This window comes from Leguminivora glycinivorella, chromosome 11 (assembly GCF_023078275.1).
Source record: "Leguminivora glycinivorella isolate SPB_JAAS2020 chromosome 11, LegGlyc_1.1, whole genome shotgun sequence".
NCBI lineage: Eukaryota > Metazoa > Arthropoda > Insecta > Lepidoptera > Tortricidae > Leguminivora > Leguminivora glycinivorella.
Window position 1 is genome coordinate 3,950,204 of NC_062981.1, and position 19,380 is coordinate 3,969,583.

A 19,380-nucleotide genomic window follows, 5' to 3' on the forward strand; every position below is an offset into this window, starting at 1 on the left:
CTGAACACGTGTGTGAGCCTGTGTGGTGACGGGTTAAGAATTTCACCACCCCCTTTCTTCCCGTGGGTGTCGTAGAAGGCGACTATGGGATATGGGTTAAATTGTGGCGTAGGCGAGAGGCTGGCAACCTGTCACTGCAATGTCACAGTTTCGTTTTCTTTCAACCCCTTATTCGCCAAGAGTGGCACTGAAGCTTTAGTAGTTTCATGTGTTCTGCCTACCCCTTTATGGGATACAGGCGTGATTGTATGTATGTATGTATGTATGTATGTGTGTGACCAATTCCTAATGTTTTTTGTTTTGACATGTGCAGTCAATCACTTGACACTAACTTGAATGTTATTCGTAAGGGTCTCTCACACTAATAAATTCATTTGTTATGTATGAAAATGATGAAAAATATTTTTTGCGGATTTAATTAAAAGAGGTATACATCAGGGTGGAGACGGCCTCCGCGCGGCTTGTATGTGTGCTCGCCGCTTAGGCCCCGCGCACACGGCACACGGAGGCAACAGTTGCTCGGCGACTTTCGTATTTGTATGAAAAGTTGCGTCGCCTCGTGTGCGCACTTTCATACTAAGCCATGGTCGCGACAAAAAAGTTGCCAGCAACAGTTGCCCGTGTGCGCGGGCCCTTACGTACTCGCTCTATCCGCGACACATGCAAGCGGATGTGAATGAACTAGATTTAGTCGCGGCCCCGCGCCCCGCGCCCCGCGCCCCTACCTAACTGTACTGTACAAGTACCTATTCTACGCATCACATTTGCACTGACCTTGAGAGGCCCGAGCCCCCAATCAAAGAATGCGTTGGTTTATTAAAATTTAAAGCACTCGAAAGCAGGCGCGTAGTTAATTAGAAATGTGGGAAAAAAACCGTCGCGTCGTCAGTGTCGTTTTTCCTTTCGTGTATGATATCTATTTCAATTTATAAATATGGAAATGTATATTATTAAGTAAACAAATACATGTACTTAATATAAAAAATAAAAGGTAATGTAGCTACTAGCTAGGTATTTGACAAAACATTTTCTAGAGTAATATTGTCTTCGGTTACCGCGATAGTTACTCATGAAATAAAATTATGGAAACGGATTAAATCGCGTATAATGAATTTAAAATACAGCATAGAAATAAAAACAAATAGTAGTAAATATAGTATTTTAAATTCATTATACGCGATTTAATCCGTTTCCATAGTTTTGTTTCATTTTATAGTACTTTTTTACTCATGAAATTGAGAAAAACACCGAAATTAGTTATTTACTGAAACTTGACGTTCATATGTTCATTGTAATTTGTAATATGCCTACTTGAAAAATAAATAATTTATTTTTCAAGTAGGCATATTAAATATTATTTCATTTTCATTTCACTTCAACACATAATTACTATTATCTGTTATGGCCTTATGGCTGCCGGCCAGATGAGCCATTTTTTTTTAAAGTTGTTCACCCCTCTTTTTTTGTAACATGGGTGTTTTTTACGCGATTCATACTCAGAATCTCAAGGTCTTTCGATCCTGCCTGATAGGAAGTAAAAAAAATGTCTTAAGATATCCATACATTTTTCAAACCTTCCATTCCGTTACTGCCATACAAAATGTATGAAAAAATGGTAACGGAATGGGAAAAAACTTGGGAGACTTTTTTCTCCTATTAGGAGTGAAAGAGCTCACGATTCTGAGTGGAAACCACATAAAAATTTCCAAATTAAAAACAAGTCGGGTGGACGTACAACTTTGACAAAAATAAAAATGTCCCAGATAACAGTTCTAATCAACATTCAACAATTAAAATGATTTATTAATAATGAAGAACTAACACGATAAGGTAGGCAAGCACGAATTCAAATTTGTGATTTTTGTGTTTATTGCCATCGCGCAGTCGGGGGCGGTGCCGCTCGGCTGCCCGCAGAAAGCCACTTTATTTGTGCGCGTGCTAACGCACACAGACGCGTCCGGTGTACTCGTGTCCGCACCGCCGCGGCGCCGGCCGGCACCCGTGCGGCACAGTGTGTTAAGCTAGAACATACTACGCGGACGTCCGTCGTAAAACGACCGCGACCGCGACCTATCAGTGTGCACGGAACAAAACATCCAGAGAGCCAGATTTCGATCGGACGTCCGTGCGCTCAAGGCCACGTCCGCGTCCGTCGACCGATAGTTTGCACGGTTGTGTGTATTTCCATTGTCCAGATTGCCGTCCGCGGTCGATTCACGACGGACGTCCGCGTAGTGTGTTCCTAGCTTTAAAAACCCCAATTTTGTCTCACCTTGTTTTTATTGCATAATACACACACACATATTCACATATTGCTTTTCGTTTTACCAACAACGCCATTCATTCATAAGTTTCATTAACGATACCATGTGATTACGGAGTGCACACGAGTTGAATACGGCTACGTAACCAGTCTAAAATGTGCCGTCCAGACGCGTAAGAAGATCATGGTTCCGGAGAGCGCCCTTACACTGGTTTTTTGAGCGTATGACTAGCCCGCACTCAAGTGGCTATTCTAATTATATCACGTACGTTATGCACAGTCACTCCATCTAGTGACGAGAGGTAATAATACTTAGACGACTCAATAACGTTCAATGCGGGTTTGCTGATGTTGTATTCAGTCGTGTAATAAATTTTAGATTCGAATTTTGAAAAATATTGCATTGAATTCGTGTTTTTGTGGATTTGTGTATTAAATTAATGATATTCTTAATGCACGAGACTAAAATAATACCTTTGAGACCTTTAAATTTATTGAATAAATAAGTCATAATGGCTAATCGTGGCACGTAGCGCCATCTATGATTTGGGTTTGACATTAATTATACGATGTTCCGGATGAGACCCCATGCCCAAAGCTAGCTGATATACTCGTAATTGACGTTTAAATGATTTTGAATCATTAATCTTAAATAAATTGATGGATATGATTTAGTTTGACAGTTACAGTATTTTCCTCGTGTTGGTGTGGTGCAAAATTTCATGTTTCACTTGGTCGGTGGCAGTTTAATCTATGTACATGAATTTTACGTACATAAAAATACGCAACGCAACCTAAACATTTATGTTATTAAATTCGCCTTGATGAATATGTATGTATTAGTTGCATGTTAAAGAAAAAGCACAGAGAGCTATAAGAAATGATTAAAAAATAAGTACATAATTTGTATACGAACCGGCAACAACTAAAGAGGTCCCGATGAATGAGTCAATGGCGGTCGCGAAGCGAGGGTTGAGGTCTCCAAGGCTTTTGGAAGCGAGGCGGCAGAGGCACGTCGCTATGCCTTCCACCACGGCGCCGTATAGAACTGGGACCTGGAACCGTTTGGTTGAGGAATTAGTGTTGAATTTCAGTAGGCTAGTTTCCTACACTTAAAATAAAATACTTTATACAGTCACGAAATAAAGCACCACGTAATTAGAAGAAAAATATGGACAGAAATTATGTTTAAACATAATTTCTATTTAATAACCTAACCACAAAATTAAAATTTTGAAAAAACCCCCGACCGCGACCTAGTGGACCGATTTTCATGAAACATGGCTAACACTCCCGACTAACTCAGGTTTCAGATAAAAAAAACTAAATCAAAATCGGTTCATCCGTTCGAGAGCTACGATGCCACAGACAGACACATACACAGACAGACAGACAAACAGACAGACAGACAGACAGACAGACAGACAGACAGACAGACATACACACAGACAGACACGTCAAACTTATAACACCCCTTCGTTTTTGCGTCGGGGGTTAATAAGTCAAAGAGAAAGATATAAAGTTAAAATGCATTGACCGTGACGTCACTCCTCAGTATTTCATAGTTATTCCATATCAGCAAATCGTTTTGACAGTTCTTAAAAAGAAGCTGATTTGACTAGTAGGAAACCAGGCTATTGTTAGAAACGTGTGTGTACATTTAAGAATGACTCTCTAATATATGGCAATTATCAAATAAAACTCTATTAACGACTATAAAAGTTTTAATTTAATTGACACATTTCTTATGTTATGCACTAGAAGGTTATAATTTGTATCACGATGCGCAACTAAAGCCTGACTAGAAATATAATATACGATTACATGTTTGTCAAGAGGGCGCTGTTATTTTGATGTATGCAGTGACAGTTCAGCAGGACAATTATGGTCGCGCGATAAATGATAAAACATCGAGCCGTCCCTATCGCGCGACCATAATTGCCTGCCAGTATAGTATGAAGAAAATAAAAGGAGTGGAATTCCTTGCCGGCGGCTATATTTCCGAGCTCATATAACCCGGCAACCTTCAAATCAAGAGTGAACAGGCATCTTCTGGGCGAGCTCACTCCATCGTAGGCCACGTCTTTGCCTTTGGCTAGTCTGTGGCCAAGAGTAAGCCCATTTATAATAAAATAAAAAAACCGGCCAAGAGCGTGTCGGGCCACGCTCAGTGTAGGGTTCCGTAGTTTTCCGTATTTTTCTCAAAAACTACTGAACCTATCAAGTTCAAAACAATTTTCCTAGAAAGTATTCATAAAGTTCTACTTTTGATTTTTTTCATATTTTTTAAACATATGGTTCAAAAGTTAGAGGGGGGGGACGCACTTTTTTTTCCTTTAGGAGCGATTATTTCCGAAACTATTAATATTATCAAAAAACGATATTAGAAAACCCTTATTCATTTTTTAATACCTATCCAACGATATATCACACGTTGGGGTTGGAATGAAAAAAAATATCAGCCCCCACTTTACATGTAGGGGGGGTGCCCTAACGAAACATTTTTTTCCACTTTTTATTTTTGCACTTTGTTGGCGTGATTGATATACATATTGGTACCAAATTTCAGCTTTCTAGTGCTAACGGTTACTGAGATTATCCGCGGACGGACGGACGGACGGACGGACGGACGGACGGACGGACGGACGGACGGACGGACAGACAGACATGGCGAAACTATAAGGGTTCCTAGTTGACTACGGAACCCTAAAAAAGTTCTTCTGCAACATGGCGCGTAGTCATATATTTCTGGTCAATCTTTGACACAAAGGTGTGCGTCTTCGTACATTGTCTTTAAATAGTCTACATGGTTTTCCGTTACGAAGCCTTATTGCTACGGACTACAGCGTAGCTCTCGTACCCTAGAAGGAAATAGTTATTTGTTTTACAAGGGGGCAAAGTTATTGTTTAACCGCACGTGCCAATATTGATACCAGCAAGCGGAAGATTCCAATATTGAAATTCGTGAAGTGGATTCTTGAGCGTTTCGAGGGTTTTAAGGCACGAAGGTAAACAAACTTTGCCGCCGAGTGAAACATATAATTTTTATCACACCTACACGAACAAAATACTGACTATTAAAATATCAAACTAAATCAAATATATAAATTATTCAATATTTTTGACTTAAAATCATCATTTATAGGTTAATTCCAGCCAGCTCAAGATATCAAGTTAAAATTTGTATGAAATTACTTTGCACTCTTGTGAATAAAATACAATTTGCTATCTGTTTTCGAATAGCAAAGTAAGCCTTTCCAGTTGGTGTGGTGAAAAGTAGGTAATATGTGCATTTGTATTCCTTTGTGTGTACAAACATAATATTCTAAGTTTTCCATTGAAGCTTCTTAATAAACAATTGTCATTTAGAATACGAGTCACACCCGTGTCAACACGTATACTTTCTATGCGTCTCATTTGCAGTGGCATATTATGTAAGTAAGGCCCTCTTGCACCAACCACTTAACTCAGGGTTAGTGCTGTCAACTATCAAATTTCATATAAAATGGAGGGTTAACCCTCGGGTTAAGTTATGTACACGCTGTCAAGAATAAGACACTGTCAAGCTGTTAACAAGTTTACGCGTAGGTATAAATGCATAACAAATTGAGACACTGACTCAAAAGTATCACATCACTCTCAACACTCTAGCAAAATACGTCAAACCTGTAGCTTCCGCAATTGGCATGCCAGCCACATACAAAATACTTGCATGCCAGTCCATTTGCCAGTAATTTTGTATGCGGCTTGTAAGCCAGTTGAGCAAGCTGCGAGCATGTGTATCGCAGGCCTTAGTCCGTTTTCACATTATCCGATCCGATATCGGATGTCGGAAGGATTTTAATGGAAAAAATCTAAGATGGCGCGTGTAATGTATGGGATATCGTTCCGACATCCGATATCGGATCGGATAATGTGAAAACGCATTTATGAGCATGTACCCTAACGGACTCTAGTGCGTGCATCTATAGCAAATGCAGACTTGTCTGGGCAGGGCTCTGATGTAGCACCGCTCGTTGAAACCGAAGGACTCGTGCCGTCTCGATTCGCATTTGGGTGCTCTCACTCACACATAGGTAGGGATACCAGGAGACAAGTTCTTGGGTTTATTTATGCTTTATTGCAAAGTTTTATAAGTGAAATGAAATAATGAAACTATTGATGAATCATACGAACACACAATGGATGTAAACATTTTTTGAAGGCAGTAAGCTGCGGGTGACAGACAATAGAAATCAGTGTAGATATGTACTTTGCGGTTTTGTATGAAAGGCGTCATCCATATATTACGTCACAGTGTAAGGGGGGGGGGGTCATACTAAATGTGACAATCCCAGTTAAAGGGATATAAAAAAGCGTGACATAGGAGGGGGGAGGGGTTCAAAAACCTGAAATTTGGTGTGACGTAATATGTGGATGATCCCAAATGTGAGTCAATAACCGGTTCAAAACCGGTTTTTCCTGTTTTAAAATTTTTAAAAACCTTATTTATAGTGATAAATTTCACGTATAACACAAATTTAATTGACGATAGCATGAACTTGATACCTTTGAATAACTATTTGGTTGGTAAAATGGGTCTGTTCAAAACTGGGATTTAAATATCCCACTTGTCCACTGGTTTGCTATATAGGTTCACTAATTACTAAAGCACACAAACACACACAAGAGCAAATGCCACACACATTCTGATAGAGTACATGCTTCTTAATATTTAAGGTAAAGGTTGTGTTAGTTATATTTTTTTCGTAATATCATTTAAATATTAGAACTACCCACTTCTAAAACGATGTGTACACAGGTAGTTAAAAATTGCTTTCTACACCAAAAAGATATTCAGATTAACAAAAACGTAGCTAAACTTAAAAGATTTAAAAAAAATATGTACATAACTAGGGAACAAATCAAATTATTTTATTGAATATTTTTTGATTTGTTCTTTTTTTTTAGCCGCGTAAGCTGAAGACCCGGGTTCGATTTCCGACTCGGCCACCAGTGGGCCTTGCCGTTTTTTCTTTTGTGTATATCTATTTCAATTTATAATATGTACATAATTATGAAATATCAAACTGAACTTCACTAGTAACTTACTAAATTGACTGAAACGCGAAAATCCCTCAGAAAATTAACTCAAAACTTTCGTGGAAGAGTAAAATTAGATGTTATAACAATTATCCTAATGTATCTAGTACATTATTCGTACTCCATTGACTCTCCAATCATAGACACCGCATAAGATATCGTCTACAGAGAGCGCGAGGCACCACACATTGTTGCTATGTTTTATGGCATTTTCGTGAAAAGAATCAACAAAAAATTTTTTTTCAAAGTTAGGTACGGTCAACCATAAGCCACCCCGGCTTTAAAACGCAGGGCGACTTTGAAAATTTAGATCTAAAATCATACTCTAAGTAAATTCGCGATTTTCTGTGGTATATTTACAAGAATATTTATTGATCTAACTAGTTACATGAAGAGTTTCAGTAAATAATGAATAGTGGTAATTTTAAAGCCGTTCAAACACCATCAAAGTAACCGCAAATTTTCCTAAAGCCACCCCGGTTGAGGGATGTAATTTTATATTTTTCCTACCCAGAATCACGAACCTTTTCGATTTAGGACAAGAAAAGAGGCAAAAAAGGTCCCAAAATTTTCTATTATCCATACTAATATTATAAATGGGAAAGTGTGTGTGTCTGTTTGTTTGTCCGTCTTTCACGTCGAAACGGAGCGACGAATTGACGTGATTTTTTAAGTGTAGATAGTTGAAGGGATGGAGAGTGACATAGGCTACTTTTTGTCTCTTTCTAAAGCGAGCGAAGCCGCGGGCAAAAGCTAGTATTGTATATTTTCCACTTTGTATAACCGCTGTCTGTACAGTGTTCCAAAAATGGTAACGAAGTGGAAAAATTAAATTTGAGACGCTTTTTTCACCTAGTAGGATCGAAAGGACTCGTGATTATGAGAAGGAAAAACATTAAATTTACCTATTTTAGAAATAATGAGTTTTTGTACCTTTTCTCGCGAAATTGCCCTTTAGCACTTCGAGAAATATAAAATGCATTCTACTCCGTTTTCGATCGTTAAATGCTATGTCAGAATATACGACAAGGTTCAACTGCCAGCCTAGCCGAATGACAATCTTTGACGCTAGGCGCCGATTGAAAAGCAGTCTGGCTCTGTCGCGCCAATACGGAAGAGCCAATATCGATATGTGTCAGCAGAATGGATTTACCCTAGTTTGAAGTTAAGCGACACATATTATCGGGAGTGTTTGTGCATTTGGTTACGTACCCTGGCATGCCATTTTGGGTAGAATTTTGTACGTGGCTGGCATGCTAGTTGTGCAAGCTACAACTACAATCATGTGTAACTCTGGAGAGGTGGTCTGTGACTCAGAACCTCAAACTTTCCCAGAACATTTCTAACTGTTAGCTCGGGCGAAGGTTGCCTAAGTAATGAGCTTCCTACGAATTAAAGTCTAAACTCATTACTCAGAAGTAGAAGATTCGTGCTGAATTCAATTATGTTCCCTAGTTGCATGGATATTTAAATTAAGTAGGTACTGAAAACTGTAATGAAAAAAGGTATAACGATTTAACAACATAAAAAAATGTGATGTGAAAAAAAAAATTGCAGTCTTTACAGTTTTGAACATTTTTAAAGTACCTGCAAATTTGCTCATCGTCTAAGAACGATCTCTTCTTGACAATTATCTTAAACTTTTTTGTCGCATGTAATTATGATTTACTAGCTTTTGCCCGCGGCTTCGCTTGCGTTAATAAGACACAAATGTAGCCTATGTCACTCTCCATCCCTTCAACTATCTCCAATTCGTCGCTCCGTTTTGCCGTGAAAGACGGACAAACAAACAGACACACACTTTCCCATTCATAATATTAGTATGGATTTTCAGGCAGTCTCAAAAATGGGCAAAGGGTCAAGGAAAATCATACGAATATTTGCTGGGTCTGGTTCTGATTAGATTAGAGATGGGCCGAATATTCGGTAAATATTCGGTATTCGGCATATTCGGCAAGTTTTTCAATTTTTAAAAGTGGAAAATGTCTGCCTTGGGTGAGACTTGAACTCACGGCCTCTGGATAAATATTCCAGCGCTCTGCCAACTGAGCCACCAAGACTTCAACCAAGCCAGCGAAATTTTCCACTACTAAGGTCAATGGGACCCGTAGCGACATCTACCGTAAGAGTGTTAAACTTCTTAAACGGCAAACGGAGTTCCAAGTCATATTGGAAATTCACCAGTTCACCACTTTTAAAATTTATTCTAAGCCTAGTGGCATCGATTGCAGACGTTTCTGCTAATCAGAAGTTAAAAGTTTTTCAATGTTCGTATTCGGCCGAATAGTTCGGTTATATTGCCGAATATTTACCGAATAAACAAAGTAAATAAATAGCGTAAGTTATTTCGTAATTCATGGGAAAATGACATCCTATTTCAGGATTCTAAGGACCAAAGGGGGTTATAAATGCGTTAAATATAAGTACTTACAATAATTATGTAAAAAAGTAAAAATAAGATAGCTTAAGAAACAAAAATCTAAATTTTCTTATGCACTAAATTATAGGAACATTAAGAGCCTTAGTTAGTACAGAATGTACCCAATTACCAATTTTTTTACTCTAAGCCAGGATTTAAAATATGGTGGAACCGAATGTTCGGCCGAATATTCGTATTCGGCAAAGTCCGTGTTCGGCCCATCTCTAGTTCTGATCAAACTTCAGAAAGTCTTACCTGTAAATCAGCCTTGCAGTCCTCAAAAGCCTTGTCCTTGTGTGTCTCAGAGATCTCCAGAGCCCAGTACATCTGCACGTATTTGAACACCAGCAGGCCGCCGGCAAGCTCTGCCCAGGTCTTCAGTAAGGCTTTGCGGACATCGCCTTTGCCTGACAAAAAATTGTTATTTGTTATACAAGGGGGCAAAGTTGCATTTTAACGCCGAGTGTGGAATTGAAAAGCGAGCAAGTGAAAGGATTCTATAGTCGAAGTTCGAGAATAGAATCCTGAACTTGCGAGTTTTTTAACACACGAGAAGTAAAATACATTTGCACCCGAGTGTAACACAAAACTTTTCCCCTCACTATAGCGAGGAAACTACAACGCAAATGCGTTTATCACTGCTTCCAGTAGTTCCACAGGTGGAAAATCATCTTTATTACTAGATTCACCTACTTCAATTTTAAAGCAGTAATTTTGACTTTATTCAAGGTCAAATTACTTTACCCACTAGTGGATAAAATGCGTTTTAACCGTTGGTATTAAAGGACAAAACACGTGTTTCCGAGCTAGTGAGGGGAAATAGTTATTTCTTTTACAAGGGGGCAAATTTTTGTTTAACGGGCATTTTCGCGAAAAAAGATTCAAAACCTTTTTTTTTTTTCAAAATAGGTAAATTTACTGTATTTCCTACTCAGAATCACGAGCCCTTTCGATTCTACTAGGTAAAAAAAAATCGTCCCAAATTTAATTTTTCCACTTCGTTACCATTTTTTCAAACACTTTGTAGAGCGGTTATAAAGTGTGAAGTATGTGAAATAATAGAAAATTTTGGGACCATTTTTTTGTCTCTTGTTTTTTGTCCTAGATCGAAAGGGCTCGTTGATTTTAGGGAAAACATAAAATTTACCTACCTTAGAAATATTTTTTTTGGTGATTGTTATCGCGAAAATGCCCTAACCGCACGTGCCAATATTGATACCCGAGCAAGCGAAAGATTCCAATATTGAACCGCGAGCGTAGCGAGAGCAAGCTTGAGTGCAGTGCTATGCTATATAGGAAATGCGAGCCGAACTGTCCGACCCACGTCCGACCCCAACTGTCGTACAGTCGAGTTCATAAATACGTGTACACTTTTTCACCATAAGGTGAAAAGGGTTTCACCATAAGGTGCAATAATGCAACGAGTTAAGGTGAAGAAATGTACACATATTAATGAACTCGACTGTACAAACTAACGGTTAGTGGGGCTTTCCACTTTGGTCTGTGATACGTTTTTGTTCGCCTTACCTTCAATAATATCTTCAATATGGGTGTACGGACAGGCCGTCGCCTCCCCCCAGTTGAGTGACCACCAGATTGTAAGCGCGAACAGGAATATGGCATACGTGCCCACGCCAAAGTTGTCTGCCACTGAAATAAAAAAAACTAGTTTAAAAATGTCATCGCTCGTAGACGTTTGTGCTTGATAGAAAATATGCAATATTTATTTGTTCTACAAGGAAGCCCAATTGTTTAACCGCAAATGTAAAATAAATATTGATGCAAATGCATCCATTCTCGACGTACTTGGTATTAAAACGAAACTCCACAAACACCGAACGTGTAGTTGGTTTCTTTGGTCATCTCACAATGACTGGACCGGATAGTCTCGACAAGCTGATGAGCACGGGCCAGGTGGCAAGAAAGCGTAGAAATGAATGGATGGGCACACGTTTGACACGTTGCACATTGGGAGGACAGAATAACGTCTGTGACAGTGGTAAGCAGTGTCCACAGTTATCAAGTCCCTCAGCCATGAGGATACGACTACATTCGAGTAATATTATGTACTTAATTATGTTGTGACATGTTGTAAGAACGTTGTGAAAGTGCGTTCGCTTATCGATGAAGATTTAATAAAATAATTTTATTTCGCGTAAGTTTCGAAATAGCTTAACACATACATATATATTTCAGTATAAAACATAATAATTCTGGCCCTAGTTGTTGTAGCTGTATTACGTTTGTGACCGTCACATTACACTGGGGCCAGAATGACTTCGCTTCGTACTTCGTACTGATTTATTTGAAAACTTTTTATATGCATAAAGTTGCGGCATTCTCATTCAATCGTTCAAAATGTGGCAGACCATGATTCTAGTAACACTGTGTTACTGCGGCGAAGGACGACGACGGTCTCTCAGAGTCCACCAAGGAATGGAGGACATCTACAACGAGTTCCCATTTGCGGTCAGCTTGGAGGGCCCTGAAGGGGATAGAATGTGTACGGGCAGCCTTATTGCTCTCAATTGGGTCGTAACTGCTGGCCATTGCACCATTATTACTGAATGGCATATTATAAGGTACACTAACTTTACTGAAACACAAGGAAAATTCAGTTTTGCAACGACGCTTAAATTTTTTCGTCATCCAGCATACATTGCACCGCCTGATTCTTCCATGGAAGTATATGATAATCGTATACTATACAACGATATTGCTCTAATTAAAACTACATATATCTACAATAAAGCGGTTGGAAGATTATCAGCTATTGATTATAAGTCCCTTACCGGTCTGCCGGTTAAATACGCTGGTTTTGGTGGAACAGTAGACTCTTCTGAAGAAGATGAGTATGATTATGAAGATGAGATATTAATGCCTCTGCAAGTAGGTGAGGCACTTGTGATACCTTATCATATATATTATGAAGGTCCGTCTTTAGTTCTTGCACCCAAGTGCTCAGAACGAGGGCAAGGCATACGTGGAGGAGATTCAGGAGGCCCATTAATTTATGATGGTAGAATAGCAGGAGTGGCTAGTTCATCAACTAATGACGATAATATTATGAACTATGCAGCTGTCAGTATATACTTGCAGTGGATTAAAAATACAATGGAAGAGCATGGTTACAAACTATCTTGAAGTAAGTACTTAATGGAGTACTATAGTAAAAGTGTAATAGTTTAAGCCTGGGTGGGTATGCATGTTTTTTTAAAATACCTAATACCGCTTCGAATGTGTTTTTTTCAACTGTGTTTTTAAAAAAATACCTAGGTGCTTGATGGGAAGCGGTTATCATGGCGTATGGATATGAGCATCATCGGAGGACCATATACGTTGCCGACCCTTTGGAGAAAGGTGTACAGTATTCCTACCTCTCTGGTGAAATAATACCTCTCTGGTAAATAATAGTAGGTACCTACACAAAGTGAATAAGTATGTTGTAGATTATCATGTAGATAGGATGATATTGATTTTATTTTTCATTTAGTCTTTTTGTTTTATTGTATCTCAGTGCTCATATTTAATTAATTTTCATTTCTTAGAATGTGACGACATGACGTCATACAACGATACTCAAACTCAAACTTATATGTATGTAAGCCTAATTACAAGCTCTTATGAATAGTTCATTACATATATTATAATCTTAATTTAATCTAATTATCAGAGCAATTTATTGTTGCAATTGAGTTATTGTTAAATAATGACACTGTGTCGTAAGTATAAAAGATAAAAACACGCAAAATTATGATTTTGGCCACTTCCCGGCTGCGAAATAGCGCCATCTAGTTTTAAGCCTAAAATTAAACCCATACATTTCAGGAGTACGCTTTTTTGTATGGGCTTTGTCTGTCCCGTATTGTATCGTCCTTGCCTTCGAGTAAGAAAGGTTTTATTGGAATTTTGTAATAAAATTTTTCCCAGATATCACAAATCTATAAAACAATCGTTTCATTTGAAATGAATTTAATATCAGAACGTTTTCGTATTCCCCGCAAAAGTCGAAGGCAAAAAAATAGTTCAAAATGAAGTTCTCATTAAAATATTATTAAGTTTCAAGCTTGTTCGTGAACTACTCAACCAAGTGCTGCAGTCAATTTTGTATCTAAAATTTTACTTTTGCTATTTGTTTCAATTTAATTTTATACCTATTTTGTTGAAAACATCCTTTAATTAGACTGTAGTAATAAGTAGGTTGTCTTAAATTGTATTACCTAACTTAATTTATTTATTAATATCTGGGCGACCGAGCTTCGCTCGGTTCTATTTTATAATATATCACGTCTTTAGATAAAAAAAAAACTCTTATAAATACAAAAACAAAAAAAAAGACAAAAAAACAAAAACTTAATTTCTGGCCGGGGTTCGAAACCCTGACACCTACGATTTATCTGCGTACATTAGACCGACCTCGTGCGACTGAGCTACGCGGAATCGATGCGCGCGCGGCGAAATTAAGGACCATATTTTACGTTTACAAATGCGAAAGAAAAACTCATGAAAACTCGAAAATTCGCGTTTTCCGGGATCTAAGGCTACGCTAGATCGATTTTTCACCCCCGAAAACCCCCACAAAACAAATTTCAGCGAAATCGTTAGAGCGGTTTCCGAGATCGTCGGTATATATAAATAAATAAATAAATAAATAAATAAATATACAAGAATTGCTCGTTTAATAATATAAGATATAAGATTAATTTTATTTATCGACATTGTAATGTTGATCGTGTCAACACTCCATCTTAAAGTGGGCCATTTTTTTAAAACTTTTTTTGGATTGGGAATTTTTTATGTATTTTCCACTCAGAATCGCGAGCTCTTTCAATCCTAATAGGAGAAAAAAAGTGTCCCAAGGTTTTTCCCATTCCGTTACCATTTTTTCATACATTTTGTATGGCGGTAACGGAATGGAAGGTTCGAAAAAAATGTATGGAAATCTTGGGACATTTTTTTTCTTCTATCAGGATCGAAAGAGCTCTCGATTCTGAGTATGAATTGCGTAAAAAAATACCAATGTTACAAAAAAAGTGGGGTGGACAACTTTGAAAAAAATGGCCCAAGTTTTGACCTTTATCCTCGTAACGCCCACCGTACAAAAGATTTGCTAGAGAATTTTGATCCTATTTGATTCACAAAAAGTTAAAATTCCATTGAACCCGAATGTACCTACATCTCATTGCACATTGGGCGACAAGAGGTTATAGTTAGTGCATTTTCACATTATCAGATCCGATATATGGGACGTAGGAAAGAATTCAAAAAAATATCAAAGATGGCGTCTTTAATAGGTATAATAGGATGTGGGTCCTATCCCACATCCGATAGGATTTTATAATGTGAAAACGCATTTACTCTCATACCCACTTATTTGAATGTGTGTGTGAATGTTTCGCCTGAGACACAGGGTATCCTAGTTCGGGTAAATGTAAACCATCGCTTATTTTAAGTATTTGTTGGATTTAATGTAAATATGCTATGTTTATGTTTATATGTTTATGTTATAAATTCTGGTCCCCATGTCTGTAAAGTAAATACTTTATTATCTAAAAATCATATAAAAGTAAGCCATAAATAGGGCTAAAAAGTCACGTTAAACAGTATCAGATTGTCTACATATATTCTAGTAAATAACTTTATATACATGTAAATGCGGCAGGCCCAGAAGGAGATGGAGTGATGACCTAGATACCTTCCTCACTAACTGGCCGGAAGAGGCCCTAAGCAGGGAGTCATGGAGGTTGAGGGGAGAGGCCTTTGCCCAGCAGTATAGGCTAGGCAGACGCCATTAATTATATAGGCTAGAAAAAAAATACATGCTTGCATTCAGCAGTAATATCGGAAAAGGTTTGCATCAGGGTTGTTCATTCACTACCACATACATAATAGTGTCCCTGACTGGTTTCATAACTTCAATAGCATTGTACTATAGATTAAGATCTAGTCAGATGCAATGTAGGCTTCCTTGATAGCAATGGACGGGTATTGACTGTCCACGCTTGTCCGAAAAGCCTGGCATGCATTTTAGAGTTTTATTATAGGACTAGATGGAATAGGGTGCAGGCCGGGGTTCAGGCAGACTGAAAAGGAGATGGCGGGATGAGTTGAACGCATTCTATCCACGTTGGCAGGATAAGGTTGGAAGTAATGAATTTACTTTACTATAACACGAGTGACAGGCTTGAGTGGAAGAAGCGAGGGGAGGCCTTTGCCCAGCAGTGGGACACTATACACCAGGATAGTAAAGAAACTATATGGAATAGATAGGTAACAAAGATCATAGCTTTGATTTACCAGTCTCATAAGAACGACAAAGGGTGGTGCAATGTCATCGGTAAAATTTAAACATCGGTGGATTTATGGATTAGCGCAAAACAATTTTTAGGTATCATTAATTCATTATTTTATTGAGAGAGGGTTTCATGACTTTCATGCCCAAAGCTGTTTTGTTCCCCTAAACAATGTTTTGTCCCCTAGACTTTTTTTAAATATATAATTGTGTCGCTTAACTTCAAACCTGGGTAAATCCATTCTGCTTTAAGGTTGAATATATAAAAAATATAATATGATCTGAAAGATAGAGCAGAATGGATTTATCCAGTTTTGAAGTTAAGCGACACAATTATACTGGCTCCCTCAACAGCTAGGAATCATGCAAGCCCCGCATTCTAAAGACTGTCATTGTCTTAAGTCTTTGCGTTTCTTGCACACGTTCTCCGTCAATTCACTATAATTATAACCTTTACACTTCTACTATAATACTCCATTAAGTATTACAAGTACGCACTTCAAGATAGTTTGTAACCATGCTATTCCATTGTACTTTGAATCCACTGCTAATATATGCTGATTGCTGATGTGTGTAAACTAAATCTTGGTTTTGTGTAGTTTCCGCTCTCCGTTGAAAAACAGTTAGTCACGTCACAAAGTTATATTTTATACACGTTATTAAGGTACACGCTCGTTGAAGCACTTATCGATAAAAATGCAATAAAACAAGGCGGTTTCGAAAAATCAATTGTATTTATATGTAAATAGTTAAGTAGGTCACTTTTTGATCGGAGAATTAACAACGACCGCGCTGGATATTCTAAGTGATTCTGCCTTCAATGTCCAATATTATGGAGTGATTTTTTAAATTAAACTCATACATATGTATTAAAAAAATACCATTCATCTTAACGTCTATAAAAATAGTCTGATTTTATTTACAAAATAAAAACATACTTAATAAATATCGAATATTGTTCTTTGTTTCAAGAAAATTTCATTACTGGATAGACATTTATAAGTGAAACCTCCGGTTATAGAATTAATCGGCAAACTTCAATATATTTCTATATTCCATAAAATAAGTACGTGCTTCCATCCGGAGTCTTTTCACATGCGGCTAAAAGTGATTCTGATTTTTATAGCTCTGTGCTTCTGCGGCGAAGGGCGAAGACGGTCTCTAAGAGTCTACAAAGGTATGATGGATGTCCATAACGAATTTTCGTTTGTGGTCTACATGCTGACCCCTGAAGGACAAAAATGGTGTACAGGCAGCCTTATCGCTCACGACTGGGTCCTCACTGCTGCCCATTGTATCTATCACGAACAATATTTTATAAAATACACAAATTTCACCGTGAGGGAAGAAAGAGTGAGAGTTGCAAAAGTGCTTCAAATAATACTTCATCCAGCAGACTGCGACATTGCTCTTCTCCAAACTGACTATATCCACAATAAGACGATTGGAAGACTATCAGCCATTGATTACAAGGCCCTTACCGGCCTACCGGTGAAATATGCTGGGTTTGGTGGAACATCCATAGGTTCATACGAGATGCATCCAAGGGATGAATATATGCCTGTGCAGGTGGGTGAGGCATTGGTTATCCGTCCGTATAACGCCTATCTGGGAGGACCCTGCCTGGTGATCGCACCTAAGTGCTCGAACCGCGAGCAAGGCATACGTGGAGGAGATTCCGGTGGTCCGGTAATATATGATGGTAGAATAGTGGGGGTGGGTTCGGCGTCTAGTAGTCACGATAATATTGCGCATTATACTGCCATCAGTACTTGCTGGGAGTGGATTTATAACACAATGAAAATGTATGGTTATAAACTATCATGAAGTGGGTATTGCCTAAAGTAACGATTTCAGAATTTCTTCAATAAATATATGACTACTTCTGCAAGAATGATAGTGGTTTCTTGACAGTAGAGTGTCTATGGTTGCCGGAACTCAGGCATACTATGGATTTGTATTGAAAACGCCTGTCGCAAGATCTTCAACCGACACACACTCGTATATGGTCCTCCTATTGGGCTACTGCGTAATACACACGCATCATTTCCATGTCTGTGTACATGACAACGACAAACATAAAATTTTAAGGTTAAGGTGACATCAAATAATTACTTATATAATGATCAACATTTAATAAGATACCAGATAGGTTTAAAGACAAGAATCTCAGCAGATTTCGAAAAATGACTAAGCAGTGGCTGATAAATAAAAGTTATTATAATTTCAAAAAATGTTTTGATTTTGAACTTTTGAACTAATGATTTTATATAAGGACTAAATATGTAATATAATAATTTTAATTTTTATTATAGTACTTTAGTAGATGTGGACCTAATGTGTGTAACATACCAGCGTGGTAGGGTTTGGAGGATAGCACTAATATTATGAGCTATTAGACCTGCAACCATTGTAACCTGAACTCAACACACAATAAAATATTTCATTTCATTTCATTTCACTGTAATAAGCTAACAAGTGCAACAAGTCCGCCGGCTGCTTGTCCGCTCTCTAGTGGGCCATTTTTTTTAAAATTGCCCCACTTTTTTTTTTTTGGTTTGGAAATTTTTATGTAGTTTCCACTCAGAATCGCGATCTTTTTCAATCCTAAAAGGAGAAAAAGAGTGTCCCAAGGTTTTTTTCCATTCCGTTACCATTTTTTCATACATTTTGTATGGCAGTAACGGAATGGAAGGTTTGAAAAATGTATGGAAATCTTGGAACATTTTTTTTCTCCTATCAGCATCGAAAGATCTCGCGATTCTGAATATGAATCGCGTAAAAAATACCCATGTTACAAAAAAGTGGGGTGGACAACTTTGAAAATAAGTATTTTTGCAGAAAATTCATTTTTGCACAAGATTTTATGGCCGACTGTACCTTTCTTTCAACAGTCATCTACTGCTCTCCGAGACTTTTCTAAAAACCCCTTACTCGATGCGGATACTACGTTTCATAACACAGTTCCCATGACCACCTTTCGCTCCATCATCAGGTCAGCTCCATTATACTATAATATTGCATAGTCACGTGATTTGCATATGTGTGCAAAATTTCAACTCAATCGGAAACCGAGAAGTGGGTCAAATTTAGCCTCTACGTTTTGGCCCAAACTAATATTATTATACTATTAATAAGGCAAATTAAATAATAATAAAAAAGCTTATTAAAATGGCCCTCGTATGAAATGCGTATGATATTAGCCGGAGAACCGACAACCGTTGGGGTAAACGAGTTCTTGAGTGGAGACCGCGTCTCGGCAAGCGTAGTGTAGGACGCCCTCAGGCAAGGTGGAGCGACGATTTGCGCAGGATGGCTGGCAGC

The 19,380-nt window shown here is 38.0% G+C and overlaps 2 protein-coding genes across 3 annotated transcripts in view; one reads left to right on the plus strand and one right to left on the minus strand.

Annotated features, from left to right (window-relative positions):
• Positions 1-19,380, minus strand: part of LOC125230999 (aquaporin-11) — a 47,050-nt gene that overhangs the window by 11,459 nt on the left and 16,211 nt on the right. For both annotated transcript variants that reach the window (XM_048136322.1, XM_048136324.1), the window contains exons 4-6: positions 11,292-11,414; positions 10,020-10,171; positions 3,180-3,318 (exon numbers count right to left, since the gene is read on the minus strand). In XM_048136322.1, coding sequence (XP_047992279.1) covers positions 3,180-3,318; positions 10,020-10,171; positions 11,292-11,414 — 414 coding nt within the window. The remainder of the gene's footprint in view (positions 1-3,179; positions 3,319-10,019; positions 10,172-11,291; positions 11,415-19,380) is intronic.
• Positions 12,017-17,421, plus strand: LOC125231002 (lectizyme-like). The gene is made up of 2 exons (XM_048136327.1): positions 12,017-12,346; positions 17,183-17,421. The coding sequence occupies exons 1-2, from the start codon at positions 12,123-12,125 to the stop codon at positions 17,250-17,252; spliced, it is 294 nt and encodes a 97-aa protein (XP_047992284.1). The 5' UTR covers positions 12,017-12,122; the 3' UTR covers positions 17,253-17,421.